This window comes from Cebidichthys violaceus, unplaced genomic scaffold (genome assembly GCF_023349555.1).
Source record: "Cebidichthys violaceus isolate CVI_PGR_0920_01 unplaced genomic scaffold, fCebVio1.0.p SCAF_11, whole genome shotgun sequence".
NCBI classification, from domain to species: domain Eukaryota; kingdom Metazoa; phylum Chordata; class Actinopteri; order Perciformes; family Stichaeidae; genus Cebidichthys; species Cebidichthys violaceus.
The window spans coordinates 2408658-2429057 of record NW_027176274.1 but is presented as its reverse complement, the minus strand read 5'-3'; the positions used below and the strand labels follow the sequence as shown (position 1 = coordinate 2429057).

Sequence of the window (20400 nt, the reverse complement as noted above, 5' to 3'; positions counted from 1 at the left end):
ACTGTTCTTTCCATGTCAGGTTTTTTATTCATGGTGGCTGAAGAAGTCGTCACTGCAGCTCGTGTTGAAGGAGGCCGGCAGCTCACCTCCTCTCATCTCAGCGGAAGAGGGAAACATGTTTTAATAACCAGAGTCTGCAGAGATCAGGGGAGAGGAAACTATTTTTTTCCTCCCGCGCTGCACCGAGGTCAGCCCTCTGAGGGCTGCTACGAAGCCACACACACACACACACACACACACACACACACACACACACACACACACACACACACGAACAGGCTCGTAATACTGCAGCACACACAGGACTAAAGTTAAGACCGAGCAAATGGAGCTCCATTTTTAGAAGAAAGCGTAGAATAGACCTAAACATATTTGGCATGAGCGTGCCAAAAACGACACAAACACATTAGACATATTAAGCCTACACACACACACACACACACACACACACACACACACACACTTACAGCTACCAATACCAGCTTTTAAGAGCTCTCCCCAGAAATCCACGTAGCTGATGTAATTAGTGATTTTAGAGCCGTGCACTTCATATTACAAGTCATAAACAGACATTCAATACTGGGCTTTGAGAGAGCTGTTTATTCTGGAGTTTTATAGTCCATGCAGGGCCCTTCTGTGTTTATTCTCAGAGAACAATAATGCCACTATGCTCTGGGGCAGGAATGCTATTCATTTGTCCAATTAAACACAGAAAAATAAATACACAAAAAAAAAAAAAGAAAAAAATCGAGCCAAGACTTTTTTTTCTACCCCCCGATTTTTCGCTCCAAAAACACTTTAACAACGGCGCTCTGCTGGATTTTACTGGGTGCCGTTGGCCCGGTGACGATAAAAATGACTGGAAGTTTGCTGAAGGCTTAATCTGCGTTATTATTGTTGCATGGTTTTTTTGGGGGGGGGGGACAATGGGACTTTAAGGCCAACAAACGGAAAGAGCTAAATCCAATGAGAGTCTAATGAGAGCTCATTAAAAAAAAAAGAAAATAAGGAGAACATTTTAAATCAAATGTGGCACAATTCTAACAAATAACAGTTTGCAAAAGAACACATTGATCCATTTTATGGAACACGCAGTAACTGCGTGGTCACTGTTTAGAGCCCAGATTTACGAGCAGGACGCTGACCCACAATCCTCCTGACGGACCTGCAATTTCCTGTGTGAGAAAAACACACTAACTTAATCCACGCAGCAAAGAGAGAGAGAGAGAGAGAGAGAGAGAGAGAGAGAGAGAGAGAGAGACTGTTTGTTCATGAACGACAGTCAAACCTCTGGCAGAGAGAGCGTCACACTGTCACCGCTCGAGACGTTCAAACTCACATTTTCCGATGAAAAACCTCCAACTCTGTACTTTCTACGGTATTTTCCTGAGAGAATCCATGACCAGTAACAACACGACTGACCTGCAGAGTTTACTTTATACTTTATGTGTAATCCCACAAATCTGAAGGCTTGCATCGTGAATGAAGTCGAGTGTTTTATCTGAGCTCATTGTGGTAAATCCTCATGTCATTTATTCACAATACGCACACTTTCTGAGCTGTGTGGTTTAAAATGTATGAGTCAAGATGGAAGCATGCTAGTTCAGATCATTAGTCTTAAATAAGGCTCCTCCCTCTGAGGCGACTAATTGTTTTGGTCTAAAATGTGATCTTTGGATTTAAAAATGGTGCTTTTGTGTGATTCTCTGTGGAGAAACTGAGTTTTACAGATCCGTCGATTAAATCAACTAATCGATAAGTTGATGAACTTCTCTGTTAGACAACAGACCTAGAATTTATAATAACTGATGCTATTTATGAAAACAAATATGGGCGATGAAAATCTCAGTGGTGTCATGTGTTCTGCAAACACATCTGAGTTTAGTGCACAGCTGTTTTTTTATGGAATTCCTTTAGCAATAAATGAGTAAAGTCATCGAAAAACCCAAAGTCCAAAGAGATATAAAATGTTTTAATTGTGGTCACAGTCATTGTTAAAAGTTGAATATTTTCTTTGATATATTGTAAGAAGACCATCTTATCTAGTGTTGGGGAATTTTTTTATTTACTTTTTATATTTATTTATTTATCTTTTATATTATTTTGTTTTTATTTGTAATATTCTTGATTTATCTATTTATTTTTTTGCAAGGCTATGGTGATACATATTGATGGTGATACATATTGATATATATATATAATAAAATACACATATAAATAAATATACATAGTTTGTCTATTCGTGATGAATAATATTACATCAGAATTTTTTATTCTATTTTTTATCTAATTCTGCAAAGTAACTTAAGTTATCAAATAAATGTAGCGGATTAAAAGGTTCTTCTGAAGTCAAGTAGAAGTAAATGGAAGTAAAGTAGAGTACCTCAAGATGTGCTTGAGTAAATTTACTCAGTTACTTTACACCACTAGTAGTTGTTTTTTTTAATTCATCGTGGTTTTAATAAGTCATGTATGTGGCAGAGTAGGTTAACATTTCATGGCAGGTAAAACAAGTTATCACCATGTATTGTTGCCTTTGTGTGTAAAAAAGACGCACAAACCCCACCTGTCTACAATAATCAGATTCCTTGATTCTCTGCAGACTGAAGTGTTGTTGGTAGTTCAACAGAAACCCAAACACTCAGCCAATTACTGCCTTCAGTGGAGGAGGAGGTCTGTCCTCCGGGGCATTGAGACAGACACGACCGGCGGTCCATCCCTGTGTGTTTGGTCTAGCACCGGATCAAGGTGTCCAAAAAAAAGAAAAAACGACCCGGCGAGAGGAAACGAGGAATAATCAGACAAAATGAGAAACAATGTGAGGAATGTCTGTGAAGTCTGGCTGGTTGGTGAAGCCCTCCATCTGGAGGAGGTGCGACACTTAAAGGGCGAGAAGGTCAACGACTGTTTCAGGCCTTCAGCAAGGATTCGGTTATTGGGAAAGAGACGTTTGCCCTGATGATGATGATGACTTTACAGCCAAGATGAATGCATTAGCATGATTATTAGTGAGACGTTTGGGATCGGAGAGGCTTAACATTATGTGTAAAGAACACGGCGATGCTCCTTCATTGGGATAACTGATAACACTGGAGTGACGTAAGCCGGCCGGGGGCTGCTCTCGCATATCCAACTGGGACATCGACAAGCGCCGAGTTTGCTTCGCGCTCTACAAGCTCTCCTAGCTTTTTATTTTTTAGTGATATAAGAATGAATAAACAACTCTGTTACCTGCTACAATTATGTACAAACAAAAACAAAACAGACGTCATGAAAGTACCTTTTTCAGTGGTGCTACTGTGTTAGCCTTTATGCTACGGGGTTAGCCTTTGTACTAATGTCACAGGGTTAGCCTTTGTACTAATGTCACAGGGTTAGCCTTTGTGCTACTGGGTTAGCCTTTGTGCTACTGCTACAGGGTTAGCCTTTGTACTAATGTCACAGGGTTAGCCTTTGTGCTACTGGGTTAGCATTTGTGTTACTGCTACTGGGTTAGCCTTTGTACTAATGTCACAGGGTTAGCCTTTGTGCTACTGGGTTAGCCTTTGTGCTACTGCTACTGGGTTAGCCTTTGTACTAATGTCACAGGGTTAGCCTTTGTGCTACTGGGTTAGCATTTGTGTTACTGCTACTGGGTTAGCCTTTGTACTAATGTCACTGGGTTAGTCTTTGTGCTACTGGGTTAGCCGACAACAAAAGGTGACTAAATGTGACTTCAGTCAACAAAAACGAGGCTGAAACAGGTAAAAGGAAGCATGGACAATGAAACAAAACACAGGTAACGGGGCTGGTATATATGCTGGGAGCTGATTAAAGGATTGGGAACAGGTGTGCAGGCCGATGTGGGAGGAGGGTGAGGGCAGGAAACACTGAAGACTACGACAAAGGTTATGAAATATACTTTTAGCTCTTTAGAAATACCTTCAATGGGGTAAATTAGGGACAAACAACTACAGTTTCTGTAGCTAAATGACATTAAATCTATTTAAATATGCAAGTGGTAAGAGACAAAGAAGCTATACTTGAACTGACTGAAAAATATGTGTAGACATAGACGTTTATTGTAGGTTTGTTATATCTATTGATCTGTTACCATAACTGTATCAATTATTTAAGAGGCGCTTGATTATTTACACAAATTATTAACATGATAACAGTCATCGCCAATACCAGTAAATCCCGGCTGAATGATTGAAATATCCGCCGCTCACAGAGTGAACCATGTTAAGATCTGTCACAATATCCAGAGGGGAGGAAGAGTCTGAGATCTTTTTTTAAAGATGGCGAGAGCGTCTCTTATTCAAGTGAGCTGGATTCTGGGTCTGACATGTCAGAACATCCTCTGGGGCTGAGGAACCGACACATGACCTGCGTAACGTGGCTGTTCCCTTTAAAGAGTTTTTGTGGGGAAAAAACGAAGGGATGAAAAATAGCTGAGAGGATAACATAGAGCCTGTCAAACCCCCCCACCACCACCCACCCCCAACCACCACCCACAGACCACCCAGAACGAATAGTGAGCTGTCAATCATTTCATTCAGGGGGTAAACATTGCAGTATTTTGTTTCTTAGTGAAGTATTGCTCCATATTTCTCCTTAACTCATATACGGGATATATTGCTGTGGTGTACACACATGTTTTTGAGTGCAGGAGTTCACTTTTTTGTGTGTTTTTTTTCTAAAGATCTTATTATAGTGACAGTAATGCATTTTAACCAGGCTTCTCTTGTGTAAAGATTCAATTTGGAGATAGTATTCCCTTTAGAAATCTGCCTCGGAAGGCAGAACACCCTTTTGTGCATCGTCTATACTGCAAAAACACAAAATATTACCAAGTATAATTGTCAATGTACTAGTTAGAATACCTCATTACACTTCATATAAGACACGAATACCAAAGTTACATTTCAGTGATATATATTGGGACTTTTTAGACATCTTGAATGTGTGGTAAGTGAAAAAAGACCACAGGCTTATTATGACACACACTTCCTAAAACTAATAAAATATATAATAAATCTCTTTTTATCTTGAAAAGCCTTAATATTTCGAGAAATCGTACCAAATGTTCACTAATTCCACGGCAGATGTTTTTGCTAATTAAAAGCAAAAACACATTGCATTCATTTTCAGCGTATACATAATAAAATACAGGCATTACTGCAAAATAAGACAAGATTGAGAAATTTGACAAAGCGCTGCCCAATCGTCACTGTGATAAAAACACACACACACACACACACACACACACACACACACACACACACTGGGTCAGGTGAGGGTGCGGGCGGAGTGTGTGTCTCCAGAGTGTGTGTTGACTCTCTGGGGCAAGTTGTCTGTCAGCGCGGAGGCTTGAACTCCGAGCTCACCGTAATCCCTCTGTCAATAACTGGACCTCCTGCCAGTAACACACACACACACACACACACACACACACACACACACACACACACACACACACACACACTCCAACCAATCAGCCGACCAACATCAGTCCAAACATAACCTGCTGTCTCGGTCCAGACCACCACACAGCCTTCTGGCATCTGGCTAATCTGGAGAGATTTGAGAGAAACGTGGTTCCTTTCATGTACTGACAGACAAAGTGATCTACGATTACATATTGGAAAAAAAAAAAAACAACGCTGTGAGGACCGGGTCATGATTGAGCTGTGAGACGGACACTATCACCCATCTCTTCCACCGACATGGAACAGGTTCTGTTCTGGTTCGTTCGGGAAGAATTATGGAACAGGTTCTGTTCTGGTTCGTTCGGGAAGAATTTAGAACGAAAATTGGTTCAGAAAAAAGTACAGCAAGAAAGTTTACTTTGAGTGAAAGGAGTGAATCAGAGTTCTTTATGGAAAGCTCTGGGGCTTTTATTGTGAAAGGTAAGAAGGGAAAAAGTGCATCTGGTTGAAAGGAGTAATTAAGTTTTCTGTTGTGTTGTTTGTCACTATAGTGTACCTTTTGTATATGTTCGTTCCCAAAAGTACTCAATTTGAAAAAGATTACTGAAGTGTAAAGGCCCCGGTGTGTAAAGACCTTTATTCTGCTGACTTCTGGTTTCATGCTTTTCTCCAAGTTTTTTTGCAACACGCCTGCCAGATCTTTAGCTGAGGTCCAGCACTGACATGAGGTGATAAGACCTGGAGATTCAATTCATCCCCAAAGAGTGAAGAAACACATTTCTTCAAGGAGCTCGCCGTGTGTGCAGCGTCACAATAAAGAGTTCATCTTTGTTTACGAGGGAGTAAAGGTGTTTACAACGAAACCCTCTGCTGTTAAAACGCCTTCAAACGGCAAATATGAAAAATATGTTCCTCATAAAACTAAATGTTCCTGACTCGAGGGCTCAGCCACACACACACACACACACACACACACACACACACACACACACACACACACACACACACACACACACACACACACACACAACCCTCTGGCCTCTGACTAATCCTATCAGACTAATGCTATCAAAACACACACTCCTCCCCACGCACACACGCACGCACACACACACACACACACACACACACACACACACACACACACACACACACACACACACACACACACTAATCTCTCCATCCTCATCTAATAACACCTCTGACTTGGCCGGTATTGGAGACTCCAGGTGGGGTCCAAGCTCACAAACTTCTCTGTCAAAGACTTCACCTCCAGCCAAACACACACATGAAAGCCCCCCCCCCCCCCCCTCACAGAAGAAGAAAAACCCGCCACTGACTGCTTCATATTAGTGTTTAATTAAGTTAAAAGGCCTCTCTCCACGCCTCTCTCTCTCTGGCTGCTCGGTCCAATAACTCAATTGAAGCTGTCTATTCTTTCACGGCTCTGAGCTGCTGATCTCTGCATCGCCGCTGCAGCTCTGACAGACGCCTCCGGCCACATCGCTGACGTCTCACTCGTGTGATTAACTCAATAAAGAAGTATCACACAGACCTCCCTCTGTGCACGAGCCTTCCCCTTCGCTTTTTTTTTTTTTGGTCTCTTTCCAGACTACCTGCTCTCCGATCGGCCGTCTCTTCGCTGACGGTGTCCAACGAGGTTCAGGTTTTCACCCTGCGGCCAAAAGTTCAGCCTCACTGCTGCCAAAACAAGCAGGTTAGGACTCTTTCATCCTGTCATCCTATTGGAGGATGGAGCAGGCAGACAGAATATATATATATATATATATATATATATATATATATATATATATTATTCAAATCAGATCTTTAAAACAGACAGAACAATATCCAGTGGCATATTTGCCAGTTATTTTACACGCCGTAGCCATCTTCTGACAAAACAAATCATGCATATTATTTCCAAGATATTCACATAATAATGGTACCGCGATACCAGAACAATGTTCGGACCGAACCGGGACTCCTAAACCGAGGTACGACCCGAACCACAACCTCTGTGTGTACAGTTACTCCACTGCAGCATGTTGAGACAAATATTAAAGATCATTTAAATTGAATCATTTATTAGCTTGTAATAAAGCATCATGTTGAAATGCAGAAAGCCCTACAATTATTTGGCCATTTTTGGAAATATCTTAGTCAAAAACAAATAGAGGTAAAATAAAAGTATATATATATCTCGTCTTTCCCTTTGCTGTGAAAAAGTAGAGAGTTTTGCTAAAGTTTAAAGTTGACGGATTGGTTTCTTTTGCTGGTTTCCTTCAGTCCCCGTTTCACTGTAAAAGTAGTGGATCGTCGCCGTTGGCAACTTTCCTCAGCAGTTGCTCAGTCTGGTCATGTGACAACAGGTGGTCGTATGTATGTGAGGTTCTACTCTGATGTACAGTTTGAATCACATCATTTGAACGTGTTCGGTAAACTTCCACCCTTTTTTCACTACTCTCCTCCCCCACCTCCGATACATCCTGTCTTGTTTCACCACCTCCCCCATCTTCCCCCATCCCCCATCCTCCTCCTCCTCCTCCTCCTCCTCCTCCTCCTCCTCCTCCTCCTCAATGACAGATCCCTGCTTAGCACCTTCATAAATTGCAGATAACCCTCTTTTTTTTTTTTTGCAGCGCCGAACAAACACGGGACCGGGCCTCGTCCTCCCGAGGCCGCCCGCTGCGGTTCCGATCGGATGTCGGGGGAGGGATAGAAAAACAGATGATATCTCTTTGAGAACCCCCCCACACCTCCACTCCATGCTTGTTTTATCAGCCGCGGGAGAAAAGAGCAGACGGCTTTTCAGCTGCTGCAGAGATAAGATGAGCTGCATGTGTGAGAGATCTTTAGATAGGGAGGCTTTGGGATTTCTTTTGGTTCTCAGCTTACCTCCATCTCTCTCTCTCTCTCTCTCTCTCTCTCTCTCTCGGTCATTTACCGCTATCTCACTCCCACTTCTTTTTGTACCTACAGCAGGGGTTTCAATGTCTCTCAAGTAACATTTTATCCAGCTAACACGCTGCTGTACGGGCGATAAATCTCCCCCCCCTCCCCCCTCCCCCCGTGCTCGCGGAGACTCCCACGGTTCGATTACACCGCTGTGGCAGCGCACATTTATTTCCCCCGAATTACTACGAAGCTCGCATAAATCCTTCATTCATCAACACTACTGTTAAAAGTCCATGTTGATTCAAGCCCTCTGTATTTCATCCACACTTGGAAAAAAGCAGAAGGAGCGCGGCGATGTAGCCGCTGCGTCGAGGGTTATGTTTAGCCTCAGATAAATCAAACGCGATCTGAGATGAGGCTGCTGCAGGATTCTGGCAGCGTGGGCGTGTTGAGAGGGTTAAGGACCACTATCCGCTGGTGGTAGAGGTCGGTGGGGGTCTCTCCCGGGCAGAGTGCCATCATGGTGGTGGTGGTGGTGGTGGGGCACCTTATTCCCTGCTTGAATAGAATATAAACCTACACCCGGTGGAGATTAACCACCCATATCACATGAGAGCGTTGTGTGTCCGGATTGTAAAAATAAAGCGCGCGCACACACCGCTGCTTTCACTTCCTCTCGCTGCACACTTGTGGCACATTTTTGGTAGGTTGGGTAAGGGTATCTCTTTCAGAGATACAGGCAATGGATACATCTACCGGTTACCCACATGGGAGAGGAAGGGAGGGAGGAAGGAAGGGAGGGAGGGAGGGAGGGAGGGAGAAGGTGAGAGACGGGGATGTCCAGCCCTAACGAGAGGCAGTAACTCGTGTCAGAGAGCAGAGTTATGAGTTATGACCTTTTAAGCCACGGTGGGGTTAAGTGTTTTCATTCCCAAACCAGCTGACACTCGACCTAAGGAGTGCGCGGACAGCTTGATGTGTCTGCAGCACAATTTACAGCCGTGATCGTTGTCTTTGTTATTCCTGCCCGTCTGAACTGCCTCCCACCTCATCGCCAAGCTGTGCATTTCCGGCTCGCCCGTTCGGTAGCTTGATAGCCTTTCGGTTTTCCCTTTTTTTCACGTGTTCAGGCTCAGCGTTTAGGGGGCCGGGAGGAGAGAAGACGGGGCCGAGGTGGGGAAGTGGAGTGACCTCCTTGGCTGACATTTGGGATTTTAGTTAGCATAAGACTGACCCTTTGACACTTGAACCCTCATCTGAGGGAGTGGGTTTCGCTTTGACGCAATGAAGCGAGGGTCGTTTTCTGATTTGACCGATAAAGTGCTCGTGTGTTGCTTGTGAAGCACTTTTTTTTTTTCAGCCATTTGCTCGAGCGACACTCTTTCCATGAGCTGTCAATGTGGCTCGAAGCTCAGTCGGGACATCCAACTTTCCACCGGGCTCTCCTACCAAATATTGATCTCATCGCCAAGTAAACAAACTTGGTGATGGATGGTGGAGGTCATTTTTTCTCCGTTGCTTGGAGCTCTCTCGACTTTGGGTGAATCCATCTTTCTCTGTCGGACAGACTTCAAGACTCACATATGTTGGAAAAACATGAGGTTCAGATGAGTATGTGGCACCAGTGTTTCTATGAACTGGTGTGTGAGTGGTCGAGATCGGGGATGAAGTAGAGCGACCCGGTCGCCAGAAAAAAGGTTGGGATTGAACGTTTAATGACGTTTCTGAATCAAAAATACGTTTCATATCAGACTTGTTTCACGCCTGCAAAAACACACAATGTCACTTGGTTAACGTTGTGAAACGATTGGTAAGGTTTAGGTGAGAAAACTACTTGGTTGAGGTTAGAAAAAAGGTCATGGTTTGTATTAAAATAATAACGTAAAAGTGTGACGCAATGTAACAACTTAACGTAACATCGTAACGTAACAACAGACAATAACATCGAAACGTAACATCGAAACGTAACAACGTAACGTAACAACGTAACGTAACAACGTAACGTAACATCGTAACGTAACATCGTAACGTAACATCGTAACGTAACATTGTAACGTAACAACGTAACAACGTAACGTAACAACAGACAATAACAACGTAATGTAACAACGAAACGTAACATCGTAACGTAACAACAGACAATAACAACGTAATGTAACAACGAAACGTAACATCGTAACGTAACAACAGACAATAACAACAAAACGTAACCACATAATGTAACGATGAAACGTAACAACTTAATGAAATGTAACAATGAAATGTAACAATGAAATGTAACAACGAAACGTAACAAAGTAACAACCTAACGTAACAATGTAACTACCACATACAATTAGAAACCACCCTTTGTGGACGTTGATTTTCGGTTTCACACGGGACATGAACAGCGTTCTCCGTAGTGAAAGTCTTGTTTGTTTGACCCGTCCTCCACCCGTTCTGCCTGCCCGCCATTAGTCGACTTTATTGCTTGTTTTACTTGTTACTAGTAACTTTCAATAACTTTCAACATATAGTGAGCGATTCAGATTGCTCTAAAATAATGCAAAAACATCAACATTACACTTATTCCTGGTTTGCAGAATCTTACAATAACCTTTATTCCTGGCAACTGGGCTGAGTAGAGGGTAACTATGTTGACTGACTTTTTTATTTATGTGGAATTTAGTCATAAATCCAATAAGAGACAAGTCTATTAACATGAGTGGAAAATGTAGATACAATAAATATACAGAAGTGTTTTTTGTTGATATTTGTGTCTCTTTTAATGATGATCTCTGACCGACAGTCATACAGTAGTTTACCCACCGACATCATCAGTCTCTACTGATGATGTCAATGGCTGAGAAGCCCCTAGTGAAAACGTCTTTGTAACTCACTCTTTGCTGTTGAGCAAACCACAGATTCTGCCATCTTAATGACCACATTTATTCCAGTTGACTCTTAGATTAAAGTTAAAGGACAACAGGGAGATGTTTGTGTGCTAATCTTGAACTGACCATCCAGCACAACTGGTAAACAAGAACAATCCCGGCTCTCGGCTAACAAAGCAGTCAAGTTTTCCAGGTTACTCTTCCCCTCTTTTAACAAACTCTGACGTTCTTCTCTCCTCTCGTCCTTCCACCACTTCCTGCTCGTCTACATCTCCATCTCCTCCCCTCTCTCTGCTTCTACACGTCTTTCTCTAAAACTCTCCACATCTCAGCAGGAGAGTAGAGATGCTGAGTCCTGAGCTCGTAAATTTTGCCCCGGTGTGAAACAGAAGATGGCTTCCCAGGACGGCTGGAAGGGTTTTTCATCACCGGTGCCTTTTTAGTGCCGTCTGCGGTCGCCACATGTCACCGAACCAATGCCATGTTTATGTGTGTGTATTTGTGACGCGGAGGTCTAAGTGCACAGCAGCAGCGAAGATGACAGAAGTGGATATCAGAGGAGGAAAATACCAGAAGGAAAGGATGGTTTGAAGACAACAACAATTTCGACCGAGGGTAATTTACAGACAAGATTAACATGCAGTTGATGGGAAGGTTTTCGCGACAGGGTGCCAACAAATAAACACAATTCAGAGATGACACCTCCCTGGTGGGGGGGCTGGTCACGGTGGAGGGACAGCGCCATTCCCCGAATTCCACCCTGGTGATCTGGTGTCAGACGGTCCCAGCCTTTCTCCCCTGGACCCCCGAGGGACGGAAAGGTTATCCCGTTCTGCGAGAAACACGAATATGGAGGCACGATAAGGTTCTCCGGGACAGCTGTGGCCTAATTTCAAATCCACACCAGCCGTTACACGGCGCTGGCAGATCACAGTCCGTCATCCGATAGCAGTGTGAAAATGAGACAATTCGTTTTAAGACGCATACAAATCGATTCGCTCGCACTTGCGGTGTCCGATTTCATCCGTCGGGCTTTAATATCCGATGGAAGTTTGATATCAAACAACCAACCAGCTGCAGAATTACGCACAAGTTCATGTTTGATCAACTGAAATTCAGTCGCGATCGGGTCAAAAATACGGTTTGTTCACTCATCACAGTGGGAACTTTAGTGACCCAAGACATCAGTTAATGTTTCAGTTCTGTTCACTATGAGCTGATAGTGAGATGGAACACTAACATGTCTACTTGTAAAGAATAAAAAAGAGGGGGAAAGACACATATGGTGTTTTGATCAAGTTACAGTTGTTTTTACTAAAAATGACAAATGTTCAAATTATACCTTCTTTCCTTTCTTTTTCTGGGCTTTGTTTGTTGTAAAGGGCCAGTGTGTTGGATTTAGTGCCATCTAGTGTTGAGGTTAAAGATTGCAACTAACTGAACCTTCTCCTGTGTTCCCATAAGTTACCATAATTGGACTGTGGAAAACTGACGTAGAGACATCGTGTACGTCTCTGGTAGCAACTTGTCAATCACTGTGTAGCCCCGCCCCCTAAAGCGTCCCCTGCTTTATGGTCTGTTTGACTCTAAATGGAGCATAATGTACTAAATGAACATCATGCTGTATTGAAGAAGACTGTAAACTAGAGATTGAGACCATAAACTCATGTTTACAATGTTTACTGAGGGAATAAATCAAGAGAGAAGTAGAGTCATTTTAGACTAGACTTCTATACAACCAGAGGAGTCGCCCCCTGGTGGACACTAGAGAGAATGCAGCTTTAAGAACAGATTGCTTCACTTATATACAAGTGATGATTGACAAAATACACAGATCGCATTCTATGCAAAATCTTTCTCTATTTTAAGATTTGTTTTTGTGCCTTTATTGGACAGATGAAGAGTAGAGTGGTGATTGACGTTCGGGCAAATTCAATTTCACTGATATGGAAAAGATCTGTTATCATAGTCAAACTACTACATCTAACTATAGTCGTCTAATCTAATCCCGTCCAGTAATCTAGACGGGTAATTATGGCACATCACCATCCACTAAATGTAAGCCGCATTCCAAAGTTGTGCGTATTTCATTGCTTTTTCACATGTGGTGTACGTGATATTTAAAGCCTGGCCTCCAAAGGCACTAACTTGAGAAACAAGAAGAAGCAGAACCCGATGCAGACGAAGCCACGATCCTCCCACACCCCCTCCCCGGAGATACAAAGTGTCCCACTTCATGAGCTTGTCCCGTCCTGCGCCAAGTCAAATCTTTACCGTCTCAGCACACTCTAGGCTTACAAGGTGGGCCGCGATGGAAATAACGTGTAAGAACAGATGGCGTTTGCGCTGGACACATGCTAAGAAGCGTGAAACAAATGGTGAAGAGCCAACTAAGCAAATGCTGAACTCTCTCCCAGTGTTTTGTTTTTTGTCATCGTGAATGAACGCGGCGGGCAGGTGTGTCGACTCGGTCATTAGTCTCGCAAGTCCTCAGGACACTCAAACACCCACTTAGCAATCGCTTTGTGGACATGTGACGGAGAGAGAGAGAGAGAGAGAGAGAGAGAGAGCGAGAGAGAGAAAGAGAGAGAGAAAGAGAGAGAGCGAGAGAGAGAAAGAGAGAGAGAGAGCGAGAGAGAGAAAGAGAGAGAGAGAGAGAGAGAGAGAGAGAGGGGGAAATGCAAACAGACAACTCTGGAGAACAGACTGAAGGGCGGAGAGACAGAAACTGATGCCGGTGTGTCACTGCGGGGGGTGTGAAACATGGATGACGAGAGAAGTGGACAGCAGAGGGGGACAAAGAGGGACGCTGGAGACACTTGTCTCCATGTTTTCCTGCACGTTAATGAACAAATTTAACGTAAACGTGACATGACTTTCTCGTCAATGTGAACGTCAAGTATCCACAGTTATGAGCTAGGAAAGTGGTTCCCAAACCTGGGGTCTGGGCCCCCCTCAGGGGGGGACGCCAAAGATCACAAGGGGTGCTCCAAAATTAGATTTGCACATTTATAAATAAAATCTTCACAACACAAAAGTCTGTATAATAAATAATTTGTTTGGAAAACGGGTAAAGCTCTTCCTGAATAAAGTAACAGATTGTTCACAAGTTCTGTGTAAAAACACAGAACCTTCACCCAGGAGACATCTGTTCATGACCTGTGTGAAACAACACAAGATGTATTTTAAGCTACGTAACGTTGCTACACCGCTTATGTAGCATTGCCTGCTTAAAGTTACTGTGGACTAAAGCTGTAGTGTCTCTGAGCACCAGAGTCCCTTTAGAAAACCTCTCATTCTACTGCAGCAGGGTCTGACAGTCTGAACCTCTCAGTCCTGGTTCTGGTTCTCCCGTGCCTCCCTTCCCTCCAGCAGGTCCAGCACTATGTCCTGGGTCTCCAGCAGAGAGGAGAAGCTCTGCTCCTGGAGGAGGAGGAGACGCTGCTGCCGGGAGCTGAGCTCTTCTTCTCCCTCTGGAGCTCCGACTGCAGGTCCGAGGCTGCAGGTGAAGCCGGATCTGGGTCTGTCCACGGTGGACCAGGTCTCTGCTGGAGGATCTGGGTCTGTCCACGGTGGACCAGGTCTCTGCTGGAGGATCTGGGTCTGTCCACGGTGGACCAGGTCTCTGCTGGAGTCTGAGCTGAAGGAGTTTCTGGTGAACCTGCATGAGTTCATCTGGTTTCACCAGAATCTGACCCGGTGGCTCCGATGACATCATTAAGAATAACTCTATAGAAACACGTGTGTGTTTAAGGAGTTTATAAAATTGCTGGATGGACAGATTCATTAAAACGTGGGACTTCAACTGTGACAAAGTGTTGAGATTCAAGATGGTGGACAGTGAGCGTACGAAGACGTGTTGAATAACCAACCTTGACCCATTTACACAACCGGTGAAAACAGGTTTCAAAGCTCCGGCGGGGAACGGGTCCGGGACGAATTTATCCCCGAGGCTGAAGGAGTGGAGGACGAGGGCCTGAAGCTGTCAGAGTTGTCACCGTCCTCCTGCCCTTTTCTCTCTCCGTCTCCTCTTCATCCCCTCCCCCGTCACTTCTTCCACTTGTCCGATCATTCATCGCCGTCCGTCTCCTCGTCCGTCTCCTCTCGTCTCTTCTCGTCTCACACGTGGCATTTGGTGGATACTTTTATCCCCGGTTCCCTTTTTTTTTTTGCAGAGTCGTGGCCCGTGGACATTTTTAGCGCGGCGTTTTTCCTCGGAGTGCGATGAGAGCGTCCTCCCAAAACAACCTCTAAACCTGAGGTCCACTTTAACCCACAGAGGCCACATCAGACATCACAGCACGAGTTCTTCTATTCCTGCTTTTGCTACAATCATGAATAAAAAGGAGGTTCAAAATAATATTATTATTATTAATAATGAATAATTTAATTATTAATATTATTAATTATTATTAGTTGTATTGTTATTATTAATATTTGTAATTATTGTTAGTATTATTAATAATAATGTTAATAATAAGTATTATTTATTCATTATAATTTTTATTATTCGTAATAATAATAATGTTAATAATAATAACAATTATTAATTATTATTAATATTATTATTCATAATAATAATACATAATCTAAGATAAATAAGTATTGATTGACTGCAGCGCTTCCTTTAAATAAAAATAAATATTTGTTCGTTACAATAAATAGTTTTTAAAAGTTATGATCTCTGTCTTGGCAAACAAAGTAAACATTGGTGGTACATTTACTAAACTATTGTACTTCAATACAATCTTGAGTATTTTCATTTTAATGCAACGTTATACTTCTACTCCGCTACATCTCAGAGGTATATCGCGTACTTCTACTTCACTACATACATATGATAACTTCAGTAACTAATTACAGATTCAGATTAATGATACAGAAATATGATGCTGTATTATTATAGATTAAGATACGACTTTAATTCAAACTAGCTTCACCTTTACACATAAACACATGAATAATTATAATTCAATATTTTATATCAATTGAAAAAAGGGCCATTTTGCTTCACGACTATTTTTCCATGTTGTACTTTAAGTGTATTTTGATGCTGACACTTTTGTACTTTTACTGAAATACATTTGTGGATGCAGGACTTTTACTTCTATGGAAGTTTTTATACACTGTAGTATTGTTGCTTTTACCTTAATAAACTAAAAGTAAATAAAAGTAGTAAAAGTACTTCTTGCACCAAACAGAACTACATCAAATAGAAGTGTGGTTCTGTTTTTTGGAATCTGACTTTTCGTTATTTTGCATTATTACAAGAGTCCCGTGTTTTGCAGCTGCGTGTCTCTCGTGACGGGTCGTCTCTGACAGCTCGTCTTCATCGGGGCTTTTTTTTCCTCAGCGAGCGGTCAGCAACAGTGAGCAAACTTCCTGTGCCGAGAACACACCGAAGCATGCTGGGAGATGTAAATGATCCGTCGCTCAACCTGTCTGCTCTGTGACCTGCGGCCAGTAACCCCCAGCAGGCCGCCGCCGCCATCGCCGCCATCGCCGCCATCGCCCGCTTGCATGCAGGTGAACTAACACGCTTTCATACGAGTTAATTCAGACTCACACATGTCAACACATGTAGCATTAGGCTAGTTTTTTAGCTGGGAACACACATGTTTCAGTAAAAGTGTTTCGTCTCTCTCACACACACACTCACACTCACACACACTCACACACACACACACACACACCTGTTGGTGCAGCAAACCGCTTACAGCCAAGGATCACAGAGTCCTTTTGTCAAACGGGGACATTAGCGCTGGCTCTCACTCGTTAGAGAGCCATTGTAGCATTAGCACATTGTCGTGGCCGCTGAGCCTCTTCACTTTAGCGCCGCGTCACTTCAGCTCAAACGCTTTTCCCTCAACGGGGGAAACGCACAAATGTCTCCGGAAACACGAGGGCTGTGTGAATGTCTTCTCACTGAATTTGGGAATTTGGGGACTAGGTGGGATGAATTTGAGTTGATGTTTTTGTTCATGTAAGTAACTTTCTGTTCTGTTGTACTAAGTGTCACTTATGGTTGCAAAAAAACAAGATGGCCACGGCCAAAAACCAAGGTGTCGACGGCCAACAAAACAAGATGGCGATAATCAATCCAACATATGCCAGAGCAGAAACTGTGTTCCCTCTTTATCATACACGATATAAAGCTTAACTTCACGTGTAATGTAATCCTCAGAGATCTGGAGAACAGGCTGAACTTCCTGTCGTAAACTCTGAACTACAAAACTCCCGAGAGCTTCCCCATTAGCCTCGCTCTACCACCCATCACCTCTACCACCCATCACCTCTACCACCACCCATCACCTCTACCACCACCCATCACCTCTACCACCCATCACCTCTACCACCCATCACCTCTACCACCCATCACCTCTACCACCCATCACCTCTACCACCACCCATCACCTCTACCACCCATCACCTCTACCACCACCCATCACCTCTACCACCACCCATCACCTCTACCACCACCCATCACCTCTACCACCCATCACCTCTACCACCACCCATCACCTCTACCACCACCCATCACCTCTACCACCCATCACCTCTACCACCACCCATCACCTCTACCACCACCCATCACCTCTACCACCCATCACCTCTACCACCTATCACCTCTACCAACCATCACCTCTACCACCCATCACCTCTACCACCACCCATCACCTCTACCACCCATCACCTCTACCACCCATCACCTCTACCACCACCCATCACCTCTACCACCACCCATCACCTCTACCACCACCCATCACCTCTACCACCCATCACCTCTACCACCCATCACCTCTACCACCACCCATCACCTCTACCACCCATCACCTCTACCACCACCCATCACCTCTACCACCACCCATCACCTCTACCACCCATCACCTCTACCACCACACCTCTACCACCACCCATCACCTCTACCACCCATCACCTCTACCACCACCCATCACCTCTACCACCCATCACCTCTACCCCCCATCACCTCTACCACCACCCATCACCTCTACCACCCATCACCTCTACCACCACCCATCACCGGCACACTGAGCTGAACTGGGCTTCCCTGACGTTTTGCTAAAATAGAGCACGCACACACACACACACACACACACACACACACACACACACACACACACACACACACACACACACACACACTGAATGCTACGATTTGAACATGTGTTGGCAATGTAAAGCAAAGTAAAAGGGTCAATAGCCTCCGGCTGAGAATACGAGTTAGCTAACTTTTGTGCACGTGTGTAAGTGCATGTGCATGTGTGTGTGTATGGGTGTGTGTGTGTGTGTGTGTGTGTGTGTGTGTGTGTGTGTGTGTGTGTGTGTGTAGGTGTGTGTAGGAGTGTGTGGGTGTGTGTGTGTGCATGTGTGTATGTGCATGTGGGAAGGTGTTGAGTATAATGTTCAGCATTAGTTTCAAGGTCACAGGCCCCCCACCCGCACACACACACACACACACACACACACACACACACACACACACTCCTACACACACCTACACCCACCCACACACCCACACACACTCTCCTACACCCATCCCCCGCCCCCACACACACACACACACACACACACACACACACACACACACAGACGCACACACACACACACACACACACACACACACAGACGCACACACACGCACACACACACACACACACACACACACACACAGGGGATGGTAATAGCGGTGCTGACAGACATGTGCGACCAGCTGAGCTGGAAGCCTCAGCAGCAGTTGAAAAGGCCGTCCGGACACTTTTAAACATCAGCGACTCAAAGCGGCGCAGAGAGAGAGACATCTGTAAACAAGAGTCGGGAACAGACGAGGGATTACTGGAAATGTCGAGGACTCGCTGTCCGTCCGTCTCGCTGCCTGACAAATGACCTGTTTATTAACTGCAGTGTAAATGTGAGGTATGAATTATACCTCAGAGAAGACATCTGATTATAGACTCATTATGAGTCAATGTGAATTATTACAACCGTACACAATACAGTTACAAAGGTACATTTCTATGAAACATGAATGTATGTAGAAACAAATGTCATATTGACACGTTAAGTTGGTTTTATTTGGTTTAATAATATGGTAAAAATTACAAAAAGATGTATTTAGTTTTTGAACTTCTGACAATCTTAACCTGGTGAATAAAATATTAAAATATCATCATTATTTAACTCACAACTTTTCTATTTTTATAATTTTTTAATAAGTATATTACAAATATGACACTATACGTTTGTTTTATTTGGTAATATGGTACAATTTTGTTTAAAGTAAATACATTAGAATAAAGACATATAGAAATATGTAAATAACTTACATTATATTTATTATTTTCATTTATCTTTTATATTTTATTTACATCTTTTTGGTATAAATTCCATTCATAAATATGGAAAAGTCAAAATCTAATATTATACTAATATAAATAGACACTACAATAATACGGAGACAATATATATATAATCTGTCATGTGTGTAAAATATTTGACAGATGCTCATAACAATAATGAAATACACACAAAGACGTTCAACACATTATTGTCTCCGTTAATGTCTTTGGGGAACAAACTGGTGCGTTTGAGGAACCTGCTGGTTCGTCACGGTCATGCGCCAAATTCCACCTCACATCCAGCACCTGGCTGTTGATAGTCATGGCCCTCCTGCCATTTTAATTGGTGCGCGCGCACACACACACACACACACACACACACACACACACACACACACACACACACACACACACACACACACACACACACTCAGATCAAAGTCTTTACCCGTGGTGAACAACAGTATAAATAGCTCCTGTGAATAGGGTGAGACAGGCTGATGTATGATAATGTTCTCATTACAACAGGCTTTGTGTGTACAAGAATGTGTGTGTTTGTATGCAGTATGGGAATGTGTGTACACCCTGACAGTGTGTGTGTGTGTGTGTGTGTGTGTGTGTGTGTGTGTGTGTGTGTGTGTGTGTGAGAGAGAGAGAGAGAGACAGTGCGAGTGTGAAGCCGACAGGTTTCACCACCTCGCTGATCCTCGCTCTCTCTCTCTGGAGAATCCTGTTTCTGCTCTTCAGTTCCTGTAACTCTGTCGCCTCGAAGACGATGTGAACAACATTTAGGATGTTTGTCACGCTGTAAGTATCGCCGGTTTATCTGTGGTGAAACGCCACACTGTGGGGAGACGAATA

At 43.5% G+C, this 20400-nt stretch overlaps 1 protein-coding gene across 1 annotated transcript in view; it reads left to right on the top strand.

The window, feature by feature from the left end:
* Window positions 1–18235, top strand: part of LOC137889781 (uncharacterized) — a 22589-nt gene extending 4354 nt beyond the window's left edge. The window contains exons 2-3 of the mRNA XM_068733815.1: window positions 16647–16708; window positions 17439–18235. Of these exons, the coding sequence (XP_068589916.1) occupies window positions 16647–16708; window positions 17439–18235 (859 nt within the window). The remainder of the gene's footprint in view (window positions 1–16646; window positions 16709–17438) is intronic.
* The last annotated feature ends 2165 nt before the right edge of the window (window positions 18236–20400 follow it).